The sequence below is a fragment of the Eubalaena glacialis genome, chromosome 3, assembly GCF_028564815.1.
Source record: "Eubalaena glacialis isolate mEubGla1 chromosome 3, mEubGla1.1.hap2.+ XY, whole genome shotgun sequence".
Lineage (NCBI taxonomy): Eukaryota > Metazoa > Chordata > Mammalia > Artiodactyla > Balaenidae > Eubalaena > Eubalaena glacialis.
Window position 1 is genome coordinate 90,369,509 of NC_083718.1, and position 20,713 is coordinate 90,390,221.

A 20,713-nucleotide genomic window follows, 5' to 3' on the forward strand; every position below is an offset into this window, starting at 1 on the left:
CAGGGTGGCAGAGGAAGGCCCATTGTCTAGGAATCAGGACATGCTTCTTGCTAGCTGTGTCACCTTAACCAAGTCTCCATGTCGTAGATTCTTTACCCCCATCTGCAAAATGAAGGAATTGGACTAAATGGCAATGAAAGAAATCACCTAGCATTAAATTCTGAAAGTTTGTGTTTCACTGAAACTATTTACATATTTTGTATAAAGGCAGTTAAATAAGACATATACAAGGAAGGTTCCCAGGGCTCCCTGCTGTTAACACTTCTCCATCCAGAGAGATGTCTGCTTAACTTCGCCTTTGTTTTTTAGCCAGTTCTCTGTGACAAAACATTTCCTCTCCTTCCATGGTAACTCAATGTTTTTGGTATGTAAACTTGTGAAATGCTTTCTAAAATTCAATAAATTGTTTCCTGGCTTCCCCTTGTCCTCACCCCTCACAATCATGATTCTTTGTGTTGTTCTTATTGTGTTTTCTGCTAAATATGACTATGGTGTGTGGCCTTGGGTGGTACAGACAGCATAACAGTTACTCAGGCAGGATATATTGAATAGAAATGGAGAGGAAATCCCCCAAATTATATAAGCACCAATGAAAAATCATGTGATCTCTAAAACTGTCTATGACTCCATATATGTATTTAATAATTGGGTTTTGGTTAAACTAGTTTAAGGTTAGGAATATTGACTTCAACTGCCTCTGTCTTTTTTTTGAATTTTTTATTGAAGTATAGTTGATTTACAATGTTGTGTTAATTACTGCTATACAGCAAAGTGACTCAGTTTTATATATATATATATATATATATATACACACACACACACACACACATACACATACACACACACACATTCTTTCTCATATTCTTTTCCATTATGTCAGCTACCTCTGTCTTCACATCAAGTATTTAGATGGCTGAGCAAGGATAGAAAGCGTTTCATTATTCACACTTGTTATTGTAATCATAAAGGTGAAGCATTAGAGAATGTTTATTGTTTAACTTGTCATGCATATCTTATAAATTTAGCACCAACCTAGGAAAATGTTTGTGGAAAAATGATTTATTAGGACCATATTTTCAACCTTTGAGATGGAAATAACTGTGAATGTGTTATTTTATTCTTTGTGATGAAGATGTCACTTTTGCTCAGAAGGGTATACACTTTAAAACATATTTAAAGCAATGATGATCTGTTTTTCTGAAGAAAGTTTTTTTGCTTAGTCCCTCTTGTGTTCAGTAATTAAGAGCAATCATGTCTAGAGACCAAAGATTTTGGTCGTGTGGAGCAGAATTTGGGGTCACGTGAAGTCCATATGGGAACTGGACCTCTGGCTATACCCTCATCAGTACTGTCTTCAAAGCAGCTGAGGAAATTCTCTCATTTTACACAGCGTATACCACACAAAGAGTCTATTGGTGGCTTCACTGGAAGTTTGTTCTCAGCCTCCTTGGCAGCATTTTTTCTTTAGCTTTATGTCCATGTTGACCTCATCAGCATCTCTAATTAGTCTTATTTTATAGAAGCCAGTGTTCCTCCAAAATCAAGGAGGTTGAAAGTTTCCTCTCTACTTTGAATTTTAGCTGCTAGAAAAAGTCTTTAAAATTATCCAACTTAATTTGGTCAATGAAAATTTTCAGTCAAACGAACAAGCATCTTGAAACAAAAGAACTGTATTTAAATGTTTTAAATGAATTCAGTAGGAAAGATTGTTCATCTTGAATTGTTCAGTTTTGGCTGGAAAAAGTGGGATTAAAATAAAATCAAGCTAGGAAAGATGGATGCCTTCCTAGATCTTCCTTAGGTAAGTCTATAGTAGACGTACCCCACTGGTCAATTCCAAGCCCTAAACATGGTCAGCTGTGGAGCTGGAGCTTCTTTCTGTAATGTTTCTTTACCCCAGTAGCAGTTGAGTCATGGGTGAGCCAGGGGGAGAATAGCAATTACTAAGTTGCCAACCATTATCTTCCCCAGATTTGGGGACAAAATTACCCTTTTAATGTCTTCTGAAAGTTCTCCCTCTGTTTCTTCCTCTGTCCTGTTTTGGTATGGACACCTTCCTTCTAATCCCCCTCACCGTCAGTCCGTCTCTAGGCTTCAGAGGAGGCAGAGAGTGGTCCTTGACACAGAAACATACTTTCATAGGGGAATTATTTAAAGCATTATGAATTTCCAGAATGTAAGATGGACCCATCCCAAAATATAACTTTAAAAATGCATTCCAAAGGAAAATAGAAATAATTTCCTTTATTAAATTCCTAGAGTCCATATACCTCTCTGCTAACATGAAGAATTGAAGCTTGAGGCTATATCTATATCTAATGTGGTTTTTATACACAAATAATATGTCGTTTACCTGCCATCACTAAGACATTCTCTTTTAGTAGATTTTTAAATATTGGAAATAGTTTAAGACTGAGTACAACCAGCTAGTGAATATGGAGTTTGACCATAGCTTCAGTAAGTGATTAAATTCAGCTGAAAAACCTTTGTTCCTTTTGTATTAAACTACTGCCCTATGTACTACCTGGGATGTATAGAAAGGGGAGGATGGGTCAATGGAAAAAGGAACAATACAGCATTCCTGCCACCTAGAGCTAATCTGAGAAAACATAGACACCAGTGATTCTAAAAGTGTAATCCCTGGGCCAGAAGCAACAGCATCGCCTGGGAACTTATAAGAAATGCAAATTCCCAGGCCCCACCGTAGACTTACTGAATCAGAAACTCGGGGTGGAGCCTAGTTTGTACTTAGATTTGTACTTTAACAAACATGATTCTGATGCACACTAAAGCTGAAGACCCACAACTAATATCATGACCTCAATGTAAGTACTATGTTACTAGTATAGTACTGATAATGAGTTTTCACAGGCAAGCAGAGGACACAGCGGTCACTGTTGGGCTGAGATGTTTAGGGAAAGAGCCACAGATGAAGCAGGAATTTCACCTGGAAGCAAGGAATTCTGTATAAAAGGACCATGCTGAGCAAACAGAGAGCTGAGAAAACCCATGACATGTTTGTGATACATAATTAACCACTCGCTAGGCACTGGATTAGGTGCTTTACACACACTATCATGGTTCATCCTCACAACAGCTCTAAAAATATTATTCCCATCTACATGGGAAAATTAAGGCTCAAGAACTCACATAGAACAATTTGAGAGCTGTGAGAGTTTAGAAATAATGGGGGATAAGGTGTTTAAAATATGTGGGGAAGAGAATGTAAAGGATTTTGAATTCTAGTAAGATAGAGTTTGGACTTATCCCATTAGAGTCTAAGAGTTAGACAATTAAAATACTTTCTGTGAGGGAAGCGTGAAATGATTAAATTGATGTCTTAGAAAAAATTAATAGGTTAGAGATGGAAGAAGCCGGAGGCTCGAATAGACCCTGTAGAAGGTGGTCTAGGTTTGAGGTAGTTATAGGTTGAACTAGCAGAATCACCATGAGAATAAAAAGGAAGTGACAGATCCAAGAAATTCTAGAAAGAAAATAACTGTGATTGCATATACAAAAGGAGAATGACGGAGGATTTGAAGTATGATGACTGGGAAAAATGGAAAGTCTCAGAAGCTGACAAATTCAGTTAAATGAACTTGGATGACTTTTATTGTTTGTGATGGGGGGATTTTGTTTGTTTTGTTTTTAGGGTATACAGAGAGGTAAAGGACTCAGCTTTCAGACATTCTGAGTTTGAGATGATGGTAGAACATCAAAGTAGAAATTCATCAGGAAGTCCATGGACTATAATGCACAGTCCATGGTTGGAGACATCGACTTAGGGATTGTCAGCAGAGAAGCGGAGTGGATGCTGTGGGAGGACCTAGAATATCCAATAGAGAGAATGTGCCAGGAGGAGAACAGAAGGTTGAGCACAGAATTCTATGGAATATCTAAAGGTCCTCATTTATGAGGTAGAAAGAAAGGAAAGAGCCTGATGGTCAGAGAAGAAACAGCCAAAGGAATAAAGACAGAATGAGAACAGTGCTGTGTCTTGGAAATCAGGCCAGGGAGAAGGGCACGAAGTGGCATTTGAAGTCCCCACCTATGGAGATCTAGGGAGAACAGGGCAAGGCAACCATATTTGGTGATGAGGACACAATTAGTGATCTTAAAGGATGCAGTTTCAATAGAGTGAATGGTGGTGGAGGTGAGGGAGGGAGGTGGGAGCAATACTGTGGCTTATCAGGATCCAGGGTCTCAAGTGCTAGGTCCCATATTTGGGGAGTTTGACTATGAAGAAAAGAAGATCCTATGGAAAATGGTTAGCGGGGAGACTGGGATTAGGTGAAGATAGCTGTGCATTTGTGAAATGGGATAGAGAGGAGAGGGGAGGAAGGGATTGAAAACTGGAGGGGGAGAGATAGGATTGACGGAACAATCTGGAAAAGCAGGTCAAAGGAAAGTGGGTCATTTGCTGTAGTACAAAAGAGAAAGGATCAGAATCTTTCCCTCAGCCCGAGAAAAAGGAGCAAGTTCTTGAGACTGGTGAAGGACGTACTGAGATGAAAATGTGAAAAGGGGAAGAAACCTAAGCAAGAGAGCCTTGCTCTTCTGAGGAGGTGGAGGTGTGGCCACTGTGTAGATAGAAGGTTGACAAGCAAAAGACATAGGCAAAGAATTCCTTGCACTCTTTCTTCAAGCGGCATCTGCCCATGAGGCAGGGACATAAGACGCAGGGAGAGATGCGGTTTACAGTAAAACCCGTATCATTTTACATTATGACTGTGCACATATCTGACTCTCTTACTAGAATGTGGGTCTTTTGAGACTTCCTTCTTTTTTAATGCAGGAAAGCACAAAGGGTAATATAACAAGGACATTTGTACCATCATGACAATTGCTGGTTTCTCTTTCTTTTTTTTTAAATAAACACTGGGAAAAAAATGGAAGAACACTTTGTCCTTACCCCCAGCCCCTGTTCCATTCCTTTCTCTCCCTTCCTAGGAGCACACACTGTCATGAATGCATATCCTCTGAGCCTATCTATGTATCTATTTATCTATATCCATGAATATTATGTAATATTGTTTATGATTTTTTTAATTTATACAAATGGTTCCATATTGTACTTACCAGTTCTGCAATTTATCTTTTTTTAAATTCATCATTATGTTTTGAAGTCTAACCATGCTGAGAAATACAGATTTAGTTCATTTCCTTTAATTTCCCTTGTCTTATTAATCTTTGCATCCTTCATTTCCAGCGTAGCATAGGTACCCACATAGCAAAAGTTATTAGTGAATAAATTAGGATAAACAATATAATAAAAGAAATGGATACTTTATACAGCACTTTCTTATGAAATACTTTTAACTATAATCTCTTTTCTCTGTTATTTGTGGATTTTTCTTCCCCAGGCTGATGCTATTTAAGGGTAGTGATTACGCCTTATGCCTATGCATTCTATTCCTAATGCCCATTTCAATGTTTGACACATAGTAACTCCTCAGTAAATATTTATTGAATGAATGAATGACTCCCTACTGTAAGTATTATTTTGTTAAGGTCCAGGTTCTGAGTACATGAGTGTTTTTCCAAGACCACGTGGTTGGAATCAGGACTAATGATCAGGTTTTCTGATACTAAATCCAGTGGTCTTTTCATTATAACATTGAAAGAGCTATTGTAAGGACCATATTAGGGAATCAATAGGAAAGGACTAATTATAATGAATTACTGTCCTGATGTAACCAATAAATAGACTCCATGTACCTATGTAGTTAGGGAACATTAATAACCATAACCAGGTCTAGGGCTTGAAATTTATCATAATCATTAACTTAGAATATATTGTCATGTGGTCCTTAAACCATGTGAGGTTCATATTATAACGGAGATATGTGAATTATGAGGGCGTATACGCAGGATTGCAGGAGTGAAGGAACGAGCAGGAAGCAGTTTCACTCAAGTACAACTGCTTTTGCTAAGGTCAATGGTAACCTTCTAATTGCCTTTGACGCCATACACCACTGTTCTTCTGGCTTCAGTGACACCTCCCTTCCCGGCTCTCCTTCACCTCACCTTGTCCACCTCCTAGAAACCCTTCCCTACAACACGGACAGTTGAGTGGAGATCTGAAGGAAATTACAAGCAGTCTAGGAAAAAGATCTCAGGAACTGTCTCAGATACCCACCCACACTCCAATCTGCCCTCCCACTAGGATTGATTGGTACCGATCAATACATTTAACCCTTCACTTGACGATTTGGAGGTTTTACCCCAGTTTCCTCACTCAGAGGCAGATCTCCATCACCTCTTGTGTCCCTGGAACAAACAACTCTTGGGTCCTGGGCAGCTGGAAAAGTCAGGATTGCTGCACAGAACGAGCTCTGGGGAGCAACGCACCCTAACTCCTTTGACAGGCCAGTCAAAGCAACTGGGTGACCAAGTAGCTGGCACAAGGAAAAGACCTTTTAAGGAACTTATTTTCATGTATAAGCACTATTTGCTGACTTTCAAACTCCTATCTTAGTCATTTTTGGGTACCCTTTACAGTTTGTTACATCTCGGACATTTAACCAGAGTAATTTAATAAATGCTGGTTGAGTTGAACTCCGCCTCTTTTTTTTTGTTGAATTGAGGCAGAACACAGATTCTCTACCACACTTCTTGCTCAGGGTACAATCTCATAGTTTTTCTGACACCCTCAGGGAGTGTTTGGATAGTCTCATCGTTCCCTACTAACGTGACACAAACTCAGGTATCTAGAAGATCTGATACTGCCTGGGATCATCCTTGGATGTCCCTTCTTTCCCACATCGTAATTTGAAGACCATAGCTTTAGACCTAAAAATCAGAGCAGGTTGTCAGACAAAGAATTTTTGTTCTGCTTCCAGGTATTAGAGACCGTATGGGGAATGAAATTTGGTTACCAAAATATTGGCATTTCTTAGACATTTTATTGAATTTTGGGGCAAATAGGATAGAGTGCTTGTAATCAGGACAGTCTTATATCCTTGTGATAGTCAGAAGTATCCTTGGGTGTTCCGCACTCACTCAAGATGAATGTAGAAATTAAACTGTATCAGTGGCTTTGTAGTGAACAAATGACAAGTGAGATGTAACAAACCAAGCAGCAGCTATGGGGCATGGATGGCTCATTAGAAAGAGCACTGGTTGGTTATTTTGTTTCCTTTCTGTAGCCGTAGTGCCAAAGCCATACAAGTTCATGGACTATGTCACAATGCTTAGCGAAAAAATGACATTTAATTAGACAAAGGAAGGTGGGGGAAAAAGAAGAGGAAAGGGCTAAGTTAGGATAACTAATGAGCTCATATTGAGTCTTGAAAATATATCTTAATTTTTAACGTGGAAGATAGTAATTCAACACTGAAGGGACTCGAGGAAGGCACAAAGGGGTCTCATGTCTGAGGAGGGAGTTGATGAAAGGTTGTAGCCTTTAATATCTGATGATGAAAAGAGATCTCCTTTCTTTGGGGTGAGTCCCTGATTCCAACTTTACATTCGTGGAGCAATTAGCAGGACTCCTCTTGGCTTTGCTTGGTCTCCTCCGTTAGAAGAATGCCTCTGATATGTAATATTTGTTTGAAAACCCAAAGAAGCTTGTTTCCTCTTGAGGTTTGCCTTACTTTTTATGTTCTGAAGTTCATTTTGGACCTCAGATTTTGCTCCAAGCAATAAAATTGGTTGGATTGTACTAACATAATGGAGCTGTAATTTTAGCCAACTCTGGGGGTGGGGAGATAGTTAAGGTGTGTAGTGGTTTCTGTGGTTTCTCTGTGGAGTAGAATTCCCTGCAAAGCTTTTCCATGTGGTGTTTTAATAGCTGTCTTAAAACTCTCTGATGCATGGAGCAAAACCGAATTAGACTCATGTACTAGATTGCTGGGATGAGCCAAGAACCCTGAAAAACAAAAGACAAACAATCAAGCAGCCTAAGCTCAGAAGCTAAACTGTCCAAAGAAGATCCTCAGGACATATCCAGATTCAAAATTACAGAAATAATCACCTGTTTTAACCCATTTTTTGCAAAATTTTCTAAGTAGAAGCGTAATCTTTTCTTTGCATGCATTAATATTTTACCTTTGCATGTAGCTTTACAATTTACAAAATGCTTCAATATATATATTTTATCATTAGAGACTTCCCACAACCTTTGGAAGTTTCTATTATTAGCCCCATTTTTATAAATGAGAAAACTGAGTCACAAAGATAGATCCAACGTCATTTAGCAGAGAAACTACAGAGGCAGAGTTCGATACCACTTCAGAGCTCTGCATCTTTACACCAGAACTTCAGTAATTTTAATTAGTGATCACGTTTAATATTCATGAAGACAAGGAACGCCAGACAGGTAGTATGTGCATACACAGTAAAGATGCTTCTAGGCTTCTGAGTTCTCATCAGTGAACATAAGACATTACAGTGTTGTCTGAACGTCCAGAGAATATGCTCTTCCTTTCATTCAAATGCTCAGTGATTCAGAGACATGGTTTCTTCTAAGGTGCTGAGTGTAGCCGATAAAATGCCACATACTTAGTTGGCATTCTCATACTAAGCATGTGTAAAAATTCTCTTTAGTGTGTGGTTTTGGCTGCTAAGTTCCAGAAACATTTATTGAATGCTACTATATGCCAGGCACATGGGCAAAGTAGGAAGTTATCCAGGTGGTATGATTCTAGAGGAGACTTTTACACTGGCCCAGCCCACTGCCTAAAATACTCTCGTTAGCAGGGCATCCCTTTGAGTTAGTCCAGGAGTCACTGGGATTCCTTTTTGAAAATGAAGATAGTTTGGAAAGAAAAAGATACTTTTTAATTAAAAAAATACTTTTTAAAGTATTTTTTTAAATACTAAATTGCACTAAAGCCTTGAGGTATATTTATTCATCCAGTTGCCAAAATCAACTATTAAGGCCCTGAGTTGAATAGGAGGTGATGTGGATAAATTTTATTCTACCCAGGAGAAGGGGATGGTGAATTCTAGAAATTCACCTGTAAGGGCCCAGGGAAGCCAGGATATAGCAGCAGGTCAGGGAGCCCATCTTATCTGGAGAGAGGGATGCACTAAGGCTCTCTATCAAGAATAAACTTCAGTCACTTTGCTTTTGTTTTTAAGAACTAGCCCTACCTGATATATTTCAAAGCCAAGTTCTTATTTGCTTAAAACCAAGTAAGCAGGTCCCCATCTCTAATGAAAATCAACCTGGTAGCTGGTCCTCTGTGTGGCTACCTCAGAACTCATCATCTCCTTAGTCAGCCTCTGTACTCCTTATTTAACTCTAATCGATGTCTTTTCACAGTTGATGATGGGTTGACATCGCTGACAAACCTGCACCAGGTGCAAAAGGATTTAAAGTTCCCTCCTGCCTCACTCTCACATCCTCTCCCACAGCTCTGAGAATTCTATACCTGTAGCATTTTAAATATCCTGTGTTCATGATTTTTGGCCTCTCTTCCAAAGACCTAAAATATTTTAAAAATATATTAGTTAACAAGTTTATTGTTATCAAAGAGAAAATTATTTTACAAGTTGACTGTCACTCATGAGGCAACTGTTGGTACTCTGTTTGAATTTTTTTTTCTTCATTCACCCCTAAACTTTCCACACTTGAAACAGCATGTATGGAACAACCATGTTTGTTCTAATGACTAACCAAAGGAGAAGCCCCCAAAATAATATCCATCATGATGGCTATGATTGTTGCTAAGTGCTGTGCTCAGAAAGATTCTCTATAGATTGTCTCATTCAATCTTCACAACAATCCCAAAAGGTAGGTACTGTAGTTACCCTCATTTATACATGAGGCACAGAGAAGTTAAGTAACTTGCGCAAGGACACACAGCTGGTTTGCTGAGATTCAAAAACAGGCATTCTGTCTCCTGAGTCCAGGCTCTTAATTACTATGCCACAATGACCTGTGCTTCTCCAAGGGGCCACCAAAATATGAGGGAGCCTCGTCACCTATGGGCAAGGGGTGCTGGGGCCCTCCCATGGCAATGACCCCAGTGCTCAGATCCTGCGTGTGGAAGTAGACCCCTGAGATGGCCAAGAGGAAAGGAGAACCTTGGAGTAGGTTGGCCCTGCTCTTCCCACAGTGACCTCTCTGTCCTTACCTTGTCACCTGTTTTTATAGAGCCCATTTTGAAGGATAGTGCTTAAGGCTGGGCCACACCTGAAACAACATCAGCAGACACTTAATTATGAATTCACATAGCACACTGCTGCACAATGTGTATTGGGGTTGGGAGGGGCAATAGATGGAGAGAATCTGCTTTGCCCTCAGTATTTTCACAGAGACAGCCTTGGCCTTTTAAATCAAATTCATCTCTAAGTCAGCCTTAGACCAACAGGCCTTCCTGGGATGGGGGCCCTCAATGTGCTGGTAAATGTTTAATCACCTGCTCTCCAGGAGGAAAGCTCTTATTGGTAGCATTTGCCATTGCCTTAGTTTATATGCTCCCACCACAGCAAGTTTCAGGTTACCAACACAGCCCCACTGAACAGAGTCAGGAAGAGGTGTGGGCAATCAGATCCAGCACACTCTTGGGCGAGGTCAGAAGATTAGGGTAGACAGACCTGGTGGTAGTGTTGCTGCAGGGGGCAAGGGTCAGGTTCAGATTCTGGACCTAGAGGGCTCATTTTATATGTGGCTCCTTCTCTCCCCACCCTACCCTGATACCTTCCACCGTAGAATCAAGCTCTAAGAATATCAAAGGGGTCTTGAAAGAGAAAGGAATCATAGAATTTGCAGCCCGTAGGCAGTAGGTGGAAGGGAAGAGGGAGCAGGACATCATCTCTTGATGGGAGATGGGAGAAAGAAGGAAGAAGGAAAGAGATGGAAGGAATGGTTTTATAATCAACACATGTGTATGTGAGTCCTTGGCTTTTCCCTACTGTCAGGAAGAGCTGCCTCATTCCCCTGGTTGCCAGTCTGGTTGCTAGTCTGAGTCACTCCCAGGAAACATGTTTTAGCAGAGGAATGGCTTAGCAGGGTCTAACTCTTCACACCCTTGTTAATGACCCTGGTATGAACCATGTTAGATCAGATACAGTCTGTTTTCCTCCCAAAGGACTTCAAGGCTATGTATGCCCTGCTCAGTTTCCTGACATTCTAGTGCTTTATGATTCCCAGGGTCAAAATTGTCATTCTAAGCATCTTCTCTGTTGAACAACAGGTATTTACATAGAGAGCCTTGCTCTGTTTTCCATTCACTACTGGACACTATGAGCTGCAAAAGCACATAAAACAATTTTTCCAACCTAAAGAGCTTACAATCTCGTTGAGAAAATGTGACAGTCATGTGAACTAATTCCTAAATAAGGAGCACTTATAACAGCATGATGATGATATGTCAAAGAATAGTCTTTATAATAAATTGTGAGGAACCTATAATTAAAGGAGAGTCTATAATGAGAACTTATTTAGTAAAGACAGTCAAACTGCATATCCTGGTCCTTTATATTGTTCTTGTTTGTTACGTAATGTGTACCCATTTTTTAAACATATTTCCGACTCATTTTACAGTTAGAATCCCTTTTTAACAAATACGATTAGAGCAGCCAGTTCAATGTAATAAAAATATTTCTTCTGCTGGCCAACAGCCCATACTAACACTCCTTTGCTGATGGAGATCCAAGACTCCTTTTGAAGGAAAAACCCGGTATGAGAAAGACATTCATAAATCCCTGTCCATTTGGCAGTAAATCTACTTAACAAAAAGGTTATCCTTTCAGCAGAATATTGACAAAGTACAGCTTTGCATATCTGCACGGTATTAAATAACTCTTGACAGAACCTGACTTTTTCAATGTTGCACTGATTTTATTTGGGGCTTTTATAGGGGCTTTTGCTTCATAGAGCTCCATAGGCTCTGATCAGTTCAGGGTAGATGACTGTGGGAATCTCACCTCTGATCATCCAGGGCAACAGACCCCCTGACACGCTAGCAAAGGCAGCAGAAGAGAGCAGACATACGTGTCTGCCCTTGTCTTCCCCTGTATCAGCTGATTATTTGTGCTAATAGAAGGAAGCAATCTCACTCTCATCATCCAAAAGCTACTTTTCACTGGCTTTTTTGTCAATTTATTTTACTGAAGTATTTTTGATTTACAATGTTGTGTTATTATAATTTCTGCTGTACAGCAAAGTGGTTCAGTTATACATATATATACATTCTTTTTCATATTCTTTTCCATTATGGTTTAATCACAGGATATTGAATAAAGTTCCCTGTGCAATGTTTCACTTATTTTTGAGAGGGTTTTGGTAATTCTATTAGAATATAGGAACGCCTTAGTAAAATTCGGAGAATTTACAGTATATGAAAGAAAAATAGTTATGGATCTACCCTGTGTCTCTGGGACAGTGGGCTTGCGTGAACCAGCCAGATTCTCTGCATTTACGTGAGTACTTTCTTGCCATAGAAGTCTAGGGTGTAAGTGTTTAGGTTAGGACGCCCTCCTGCCAGGCTTCAAATTAGGTGAGGCTGATAAAGTAAATAAAAGGTAATGGATTGTGTCCATACACGACTTCATTCCATCCTCTGAATGATTTTATCAATAACTGCTAGAGGGCAAGACTCAGCAATAACCACGTACAGTAGATGTCTCCAGGCAATAGAAAGCTGATTTTATTTCCTAAGGTGTTTGAGGTGTGCCAGACTAAAACCCTCTTCCTTCACTGATACATCTAGTGTGTAGTTTTCCTGAAATGATTAATGTTTTCTTTCTCTAGGCTTATGCTACTAATTACACCCAAGCTTCTTGAACTGTCTTAAGCAAATTCACACACAGGTAGGAGCCCTGCAGGACTCACGAGTGTGATGAATCAGGTTCTGTGCCATATGCTTTCATTTCTCCCCTCTGGTCAACATTTGTTTTCTCTGTACTCGTTTCTCTTGCTGCCCTGTGAACTGAAATTTAAAGGCTGTGTTTAGCTGCATGTTGGGGTGCGATATGGGTGGAAGGGTGTATTTTAATAGTATTTTGCCAAATTTAAATTGGGATGAATGTTTTCCAAAATAATTTCCTATTTCTAAAACTGATGCCAGTTAGGAGAGATTTGGCATCTACCCTTATCCTGAAATACTAAGAAAAAAGCTCAAAAGTTATATTTGCAGAGTGTCATTTACTTAACGAGTCTCCCTAGTTAGACACAGAGACGTGACTTTGCTCTCCGTTATGAGAATATTGTGCATTTCCTGGCATCTCGCTGCCCCCTAGTGCAACATGTCAGTGAGCGCATCCTTCCCTGCAAGCAATCTTTGCGTTATTACTGTCTGATCAGTCCATTTCATGCTTCCCTGGGTTCTGGCAATGTGATTAAACACTAATCCATGGCTCCAACAGAGTCCTCCATGGGTCCTATTTTGCCAAATAGATCTAACTTTTGGAGCAGGAGTTTGGTGGGCTAGAGAGTACAGATGGGAAAGTGGGCTGGACTCTTGAGACCCCTTCCAATGGGGAGACGTGGCCCAGCTCCCAGTGGGCCTTGTAGAGAGCTCTGAACATGAACAAATCTGGACCTGCTCTAATGCAGGCAGACTGTCTCAGGGTGATCTCAGGGAGCCCATAAGTTTCCGTACAGTGCCAAGAATCAGAGGAACTGATCTTATGTTAAGATACACTCCTAGAGTGCAAAGTAGCAAGAGCAACGGGCTTGAAGAGAGAGACAACCTTGGGAAATTCCCTCAAACTCTTTTAGCCTTTGTAAAACGACTATTGATAAAAAGTAATCTTAGGCGTTTTAAGGTTTTAATACATTCATCTGTTTTTGAAGGTTCTATACACTTTAACGTGTGATCTAAATCTTCTTCTATTAGGTTTACTGTGGCCAAAGTAGCCATTAGGTGCAATTTAAGGATTATGGAAAGGCATTCTGACCCTAAAGTCTTGCTCTCAAAACTATTCTGAAATGATCACCAAATTGTGAGCCATGTATGTGGTCTCCATGAAGTTCTGCCAAAATGACCTTGAACAAGGTGTTTAACTTCATTGGGCCTCTGTTTTTCCATCTATAAAGTATTAGTGCCCCTATTTAAATGGATTACTTAGGGATTCAATGAGATAACATATGCCTGGCACATGGCAGATTTCAATAATTGTTAGTTCCTACCTCCTCCTCCCCCCCCACCCCTTTTTTCTGGACTGAAATAGTCAATGCTCATCTTGGATACCAGATATTAATGGGTAGATGGTGGATTACGATGCCCTCTTTCTAAATTGTCCCCCAAAGAGCCGAGAGGCAGCCATTGCTTGTCACTATTAGCTTTTTTTTTTTAAAATAAATTTATTTATTTATTTTTGGCTACGTTGGGTCTTTGTTGTTGTGCGGCTTTCTCTAGTTGCGGCGAGTGCAGGCTACTCTTTGTTGCGGTGCGCAGGCTTCTCAATGCGGTAACGTCTCTTGTTGCGGAGCATGGGCTCTAGGCACACGGGCTTCAATAGTTGTGACATGTGGGCTCAGTAGTTGTGGCTCGCAGGCTCTAGAGCACAGGCTCAGTAGTTGTGGCACACGGGCTTAGTTGCTCAGCGGCATGTGGGATCTTCCCGGACCAGGGCTTGAACCCGTGTCCCCTGCGTTGGCAGGCAGATTCTTAACCACTGCACCATCAGGAAAGTCCCACTATTAGCTTTTGAATATTGGCAAGGAAATTTGCAAGAGGGAGTGGGATAAGGGGGTAGAGGTGGTCATTAAAATCTTCAGTGCTGAAAACTGTAACTGACAGGAACTTCAAGGTATTGCCTGTTCAGGAACCACATCTACTTGATTATGGAATGAAAGATTTTTGTTCTTTAATGATGATTGTAATTGCAGTTTTGACTGAGGGAGCAGACAAGAGAAAAGAAAGGCATCCAGTGTGGGGAAAGGTCATTTTGTGATCATGGAATTTTTTTTCAGAAGACTGTGTTACAAATATCATACTTGCTTTTCAGAATCAGGCTATTTGAAAAACGGATGCTCAGTCTTCCTATGGTGAATTAGTAAACAAACAAAAAAAGATTTTAAACTCAGTATAACAGAGGGAAACACAGAGCCACGCCTACATGCATGCGTGTACACGTGTGCAAACACAAATACATACTTTGTAGATTAAATAGACATTTTTATGCTTTTATGTGTGTTTTTTGTTTTGGTGATAGCATTGAAAATTGTGTGGGTTTTGTTAGGTAGTTAGGGTTAGTGAGTTGCCATGGAGAGAAGTAAGAGAAGTTTAAGAACAAATTCTTAAGTTTAAGGACAAATTCCTCCTTACCTTTGATGGTAAGGAAGAATTTGTACTAAGGTCTTTCCTCCCATCTATACTCTAGTTCTGTCATTACCCTGACTATGAATTGGACAGAAACCAGAGAGAACCACGTAAAATTATGCATTTCATTAAATTTGTGTAAAGTGTTTCCAAATCTTCTTAGACATTGTTTTGGAATTGACCAAGGGGGAGTTTTACTCTATTTGTATCAGATCTCTGGAGTGGAACTAGAGGGAAGGTTACATACTGCCCTGTCCAACCCCTTTATTTTACAACTGGAGAAACTAAGGTCTAAAGAGGTCACAGGGCCAGAGTGCCCTCCCTTATTATTATCTCTCTTTCCTGTTGTCTGTATCATGTTTGCTTGGTCCATCTTCCCATAAGGTGGTGAGTGTTCAAAAGCACTAGACCTGATTTGCATGAGTTTGGCCTTCCTCAGCACCACACAATGGGAAAGTCGGTAAATTCCATTCTTAATCTCCTTCAGAGAATTGCCTCTTCCCAACAGAAATTATAATAGAGGGAAAGGGATTACTGAATAAGAATATTGTTTTTTAGTAACTTATTTCTTTACACTATTTGACAAAGAATTTCATGTCCAAGTTTAATATTGCAGCCTATTTCTTGACAGTGGAAAGAACCCATATGTGAATTAGCAATGAGAATTTTGTGTTACATTAGGAGGAAAAGATGTGTTCTAGTTCTGTGCTTTACGAAAACTCTGGGATTGAATTTTACCTCCTATAAAAAAGCCCATTTTGCAACTCGTTCAGTATCACCCAACAATCAACAAATATTTATCAAGCCTCTACTATGTTCCTAGCAGTATTTAGAGTCTTAAGATGTATCAGGAAACAAAACAAAGATTTCTGCCTTGGAGATTGTATCTTCATGTACATTTGTAACATATGAATGAACTATTACTTGCCAACACCAAATTATTCTTGCACAGCATTCTAATGAAAGCGTGTCATTTTTTTTTTTTTTTTTTTTTTTTTTAATTGTCTTCCTTAAAATAAAAGGCCTCGTTTCTCAAGAAAATTGCTTTTTGGGCAAGTTGCATGAAATTTGTCACAATACTGCCGCCTTGTGGCTGCTTGAATCAGAAACCCACATACACTCTAAGGTCCACTCTTGTCTTTAAAGGTAAGGTTTATAGGACAATTATCCTGCTCTTCAATGGAAGCCTTTGATACAAAATTACCTAACCAGGAGTACTTAGAATCTAATTCCTTCTGATTTTCTCACAGAATGACTGGAAGAGCTCCATCGCTTTTGTCGTTGGAAACCGAGTTGAGGATGAACTTCTCATTCGAGCCCTCACCCTCGCTGTCCAAGTTCCTCAGCGCAGACCCTTCAGTCTGGTTTCCTGGCAAGACATTCTCCAGCAGGTACCTGTCTCTTCCCACCCCTAAGCCCCTTGGAGACTTTCTTCTTAAAATAATAGAATAAAATAATGAAATAAATAGAACTATCATATTCTTGGGCTGTTTGGCAAGTTTTGGTGCATTACTTTGCACAAGCACTTAGCTAGAATAAATTTGAATCATCTAATCTGGAAGGATTATTTTTTTGTCGGTGAATGTTGCCCTTTCAACATTCATTCATTCAACAAAAATGTCTGAGGTCATACTAGGCTCCATGCTAGGTTCTGTGAGGAATTATTTAATAAAAGACTCAATAACAATAAAAGAAAAAAACTATTTAATATTCCAAGGAAGCCCATAACTAACTGGAAAAATGAAGCCTCCAGAGAATCCTAGCTGTCAGAGGTTAGAGGGGAATGATAACACAGAAAAGTTCTGTCAGATGGCACATCCTCATATAATTACTAACAGCTTGCCAAAGTGACTGTAAATATTTGAACTAATTGATGACTATCTCTTCCTTGCTAGGTTCCCCAACCCCTCAAGTCACCAAGGTATTTGAAAGTTACATATATCTAAGGATTCTTTAAGAAAGCCTTTCTTTTTCATTATAGATGAATTTTCTTACAGATCAATGGAACAAGTGCACTTTTTGGAAGTACATCTAAAAAGGCAAAGAAACCTGTAGGCGGTAGTGCACCCTTATATTATGAGGTAGGTGAACGTATTGATTGAAGAGATTTTTGTAATTTTTAGAAAACAAGAATTGAAGTAATAATTTTATAGTCACTTTTTAAGAAGTTTAATTCATTCTTTGAAAGCAAATCCCCACTCATTGTTGGAGCTGTTTGTTCCTGATGGTGAGTGTGTAAAAAATCTGCTTCCCTTTTAACAAAATCCCCCTTTAGGACCAAAATTGCCCCAGATTGTCTACACTGTCACTGTATCCAGTTGAAGAATATAAATCAGAAATGTGTGTATACAAAAGTGTTGGATCATACTTTTTCATGGTAATTACTGAGTATGTGATGGTATTAAAGGGGGTTGTGTTATTAGTGTATTACAAAGTGTTAGTTTTACCAAAGAAACAATGTAAAAATGCCCCAGAAGGTGCTTCCTACACATGACAGAGAAACAACGGGAATAATTTTCCATCCATTTGTGAACTTTGTGTCCATTTTACATTCTACTTTAATCAGTGTGAAAGTAAGGATAATCTTCAGATTAATGGTCCATTCCGTTTCTAGCAGATGCAAAAGTCTGGCCTGGCTGACCAGTGGGTTTGTGCAAAGGACATAGAACTCAGGCTCAGTACAGGGGCTTTCCTCTTACCCTGTCTTGTTAATATCCAACTTACAGCTTACAAGAAACTATAAAAATCCAGTGATTAATTAGAATATCACTTAAAATTTGTCAGGCACTATTTTATGACTCTGCAGACCGAAAGCATAAAGATTTGGGGATCTTTCAAGACGAACTTGTTTGTACTTTATTTCAGTGATAACTAATAAAGTTTTTATGTGTCTCGGTTCTTGGGTGATTTCATAATGGACTCTGTAGTGTTGCCTGAGTACTATCTGAACAAGTTCCATTGGACTTATTTACAATTGTCAATACTGTGGATTTTATAGCATTAACTCTTGCTACACTACTCTTGCTATCATGGCAAACTCATTCTGCACTGATGAAGTCAAATGATGAGCCTTCTAGCTTTTGTTATGATGTCCTGCATGTTCATGCCCCAGTTGAAACATTATGTGGTACCTGGATTTAAAATATTGGAAGTTTTCTTCTGAAGTAGCCATAGAAATCCATGTCCAATTCTCAGGCCTGGGATCAATTAGCCCCCGCCTCCAAAGGACTCTTTCTTCTTCAAAGATGCTCAGTGAAAATCAGAGATGATAACGGGCCAGTTTTGACGTCTGATGTGGACAGGCATTTTGACTTGGATGTGGGATAGCCCGATGTTACAAATCCAGAGTTTGGTTAGAAAGCCATTCCTCTCCAATATGTGCTGTGACTCCTCGTAGCCTTCACTCAGGGGAGGTCCATTTCACATCTGGCTCCCCTGCATTCTTCCAGTGGAGCATTTGGGCAATAAGCCTCCCACACCCGCTCACATACCCTTTTCTGAATGGTTCCAGAAGAAAAGGGAAGGCAGCAGGAGCACCACAGAGATGGACCTGGGGTGCACCAGACGTGCATTAATGTCAATCACTGTAGCAAAAATGGATCAAAAACATAAAACAAATTTGGGTTCCTGGGCAGCATCAGCCAAGGCCAGAATGCTCATCTGGAGAAGAAGGGCACATATCCAACCTCAGTCCCTCCACACTTAGGACCCGTTTTGGTCCCTCTTCCCAAGAGAAGTGAAAAGCTACAAGCAGTGCCTACTGAGAGCCCCAAGGCAGTTAGGAGTGTGGCCATGAAAGAGACCCACAAGCCAAACTCTTTGGGGACCTCTGGACTTTCCAGGCATGCAGACAGCCGGCTCTTGACTCTATTTCTGCTTAAAATCTTGCATGGTCTGTAGCAACTAGGACAGTGGCCATAGGTGAATTCCTCAGGAGCCTGTTTAGGAAGTCTTATATTTTCCTTCTCAAAGGAAACTCTGCGATGGGGGAAGAAAAGAGAATCCAACAAAATTACTTATGTTACATGGGAAATTCATAGAGTTCTGTTTCCTTTTAGATCTCCATTTTGGAGGAAGGAGAACTCAAAATAGATATTATAAAGGCCGCGCACTTACATTGACTTCTATTTGTAGGATACTCTCATTGGCCTTAGATCAGAGCCTCGTCGTTCTTACTTTAAACACAGTTCTAACCAATTTGGCTTTCTGGTTTCCCAGCCTGCGGTCGATTAGCAGCAGAGAATTCGAGTGAAACTTCATTCTAGCGCAGTTGATCCATGAATAGTAAAAGAGTGTCAGAACCGCATTACATATTTCCAATAACGACTTGAAATGTCTGGGCTAGCAAAGACCACATTCCACAATGATTTGCTCAAGCTTTCATTTGGATGGCTTGGTCCTGTGTACACACAGCCTCGTTTTGAAATTGTGTAATTTCCCCTGAAACTTTAGAATTTCATCTAGCCATGGTATTGTATATATGAGAGAATATTTATTTATAAACCACAGTTCTTTGAAAACCTGCTTAGATTTGTGCTAATGTGATTCCACAGAGACATAGCTACCCATGTGTTCCTTCACCTTCTTTTTTTGGAAACAAGTTTTGCTCTAGCAGGAACTACTCCAAGGACCTATGTGGGAATGGGAAGAGAAGTTTCCCCTTTGCCTATGGTCTCAGGAATATTAGCTATCACTTTATTTTTCTTATAGTAATAGTAGTAGTGTAGTAGTAGGTATAGTAGTAGCATTTAATGAGGATGAATATGATTATGATCCCATACACTGGCATTACTTATAAGCATAATTTTCACCATGCAATCCTATTTGAAGAAGTGTACACATATGAGAATGGATATACAGATGTTGCCTGAATTATTAGTGACCAGTTTTACCAGATACCAAACAATTAACCAGTACATTCTTGTTCAAGCACTAGGTGTCAAACACTATCTAGACAATGGAGGGAGGGGAATATGAATATTATAAAGACTTTAACCTCAAGAAGCTTAAGGACTAGTTAGGAAAAAAAAGAAAAAGAGATATATATATGCCTGACACATAGTAGGTGTTCAATAAATGTTTGTTAAATTGAGTAACAATGCAGAAAATAGTCAGGGAAGTCTATGAGGGAGAGATGGAGTGTTCTGGACATTAAAAGGAAGGTGAGGTTACTGTTAGCCTGGGTGGGTTGGGGAAGGGTGAGATCTAGAGGAGCTTTGCGGAGAAGGTGGCATTGGAAAAGAAGGGAAGCTGACAAGTTTGATCTTTTAAACATGTTATCCCAATTGACCCATATCACAGTTCTAAAAGGAATGTATATATCCCCATCTTACATAGGGGAAGATGGAGGCATAGAGAAGGTAGGAAGCTTGCTAATTAGAAAACTGAAGAACTCGGATTTAACCATAGTTAAATACATAGCCTCAGATTTTTCCGCTTTACCACAAACCCAGTACTCTTTCACTGGGCTCAAAGCTGTCCCCCCTTTGGATGGA

General features: G+C 39.7%; 1 protein-coding gene across 1 annotated transcript in view; it reads left to right on the forward strand.

Moving 5' to 3' along the window:
- The window catches only part of SPAG17 (sperm associated antigen 17), a 225,414-nt gene that overhangs the window by 9,202 nt on the left and 195,499 nt on the right, over positions 1-20,713 (forward strand). The window contains exons 2-3 of the mRNA XM_061186106.1: positions 16,469-16,609; positions 17,216-17,299. Coding sequence (XP_061042089.1) covers positions 16,469-16,609; positions 17,216-17,299 — 225 coding nt within the window. The remainder of the gene's footprint in view (positions 1-16,468; positions 16,610-17,215; positions 17,300-20,713) is intronic.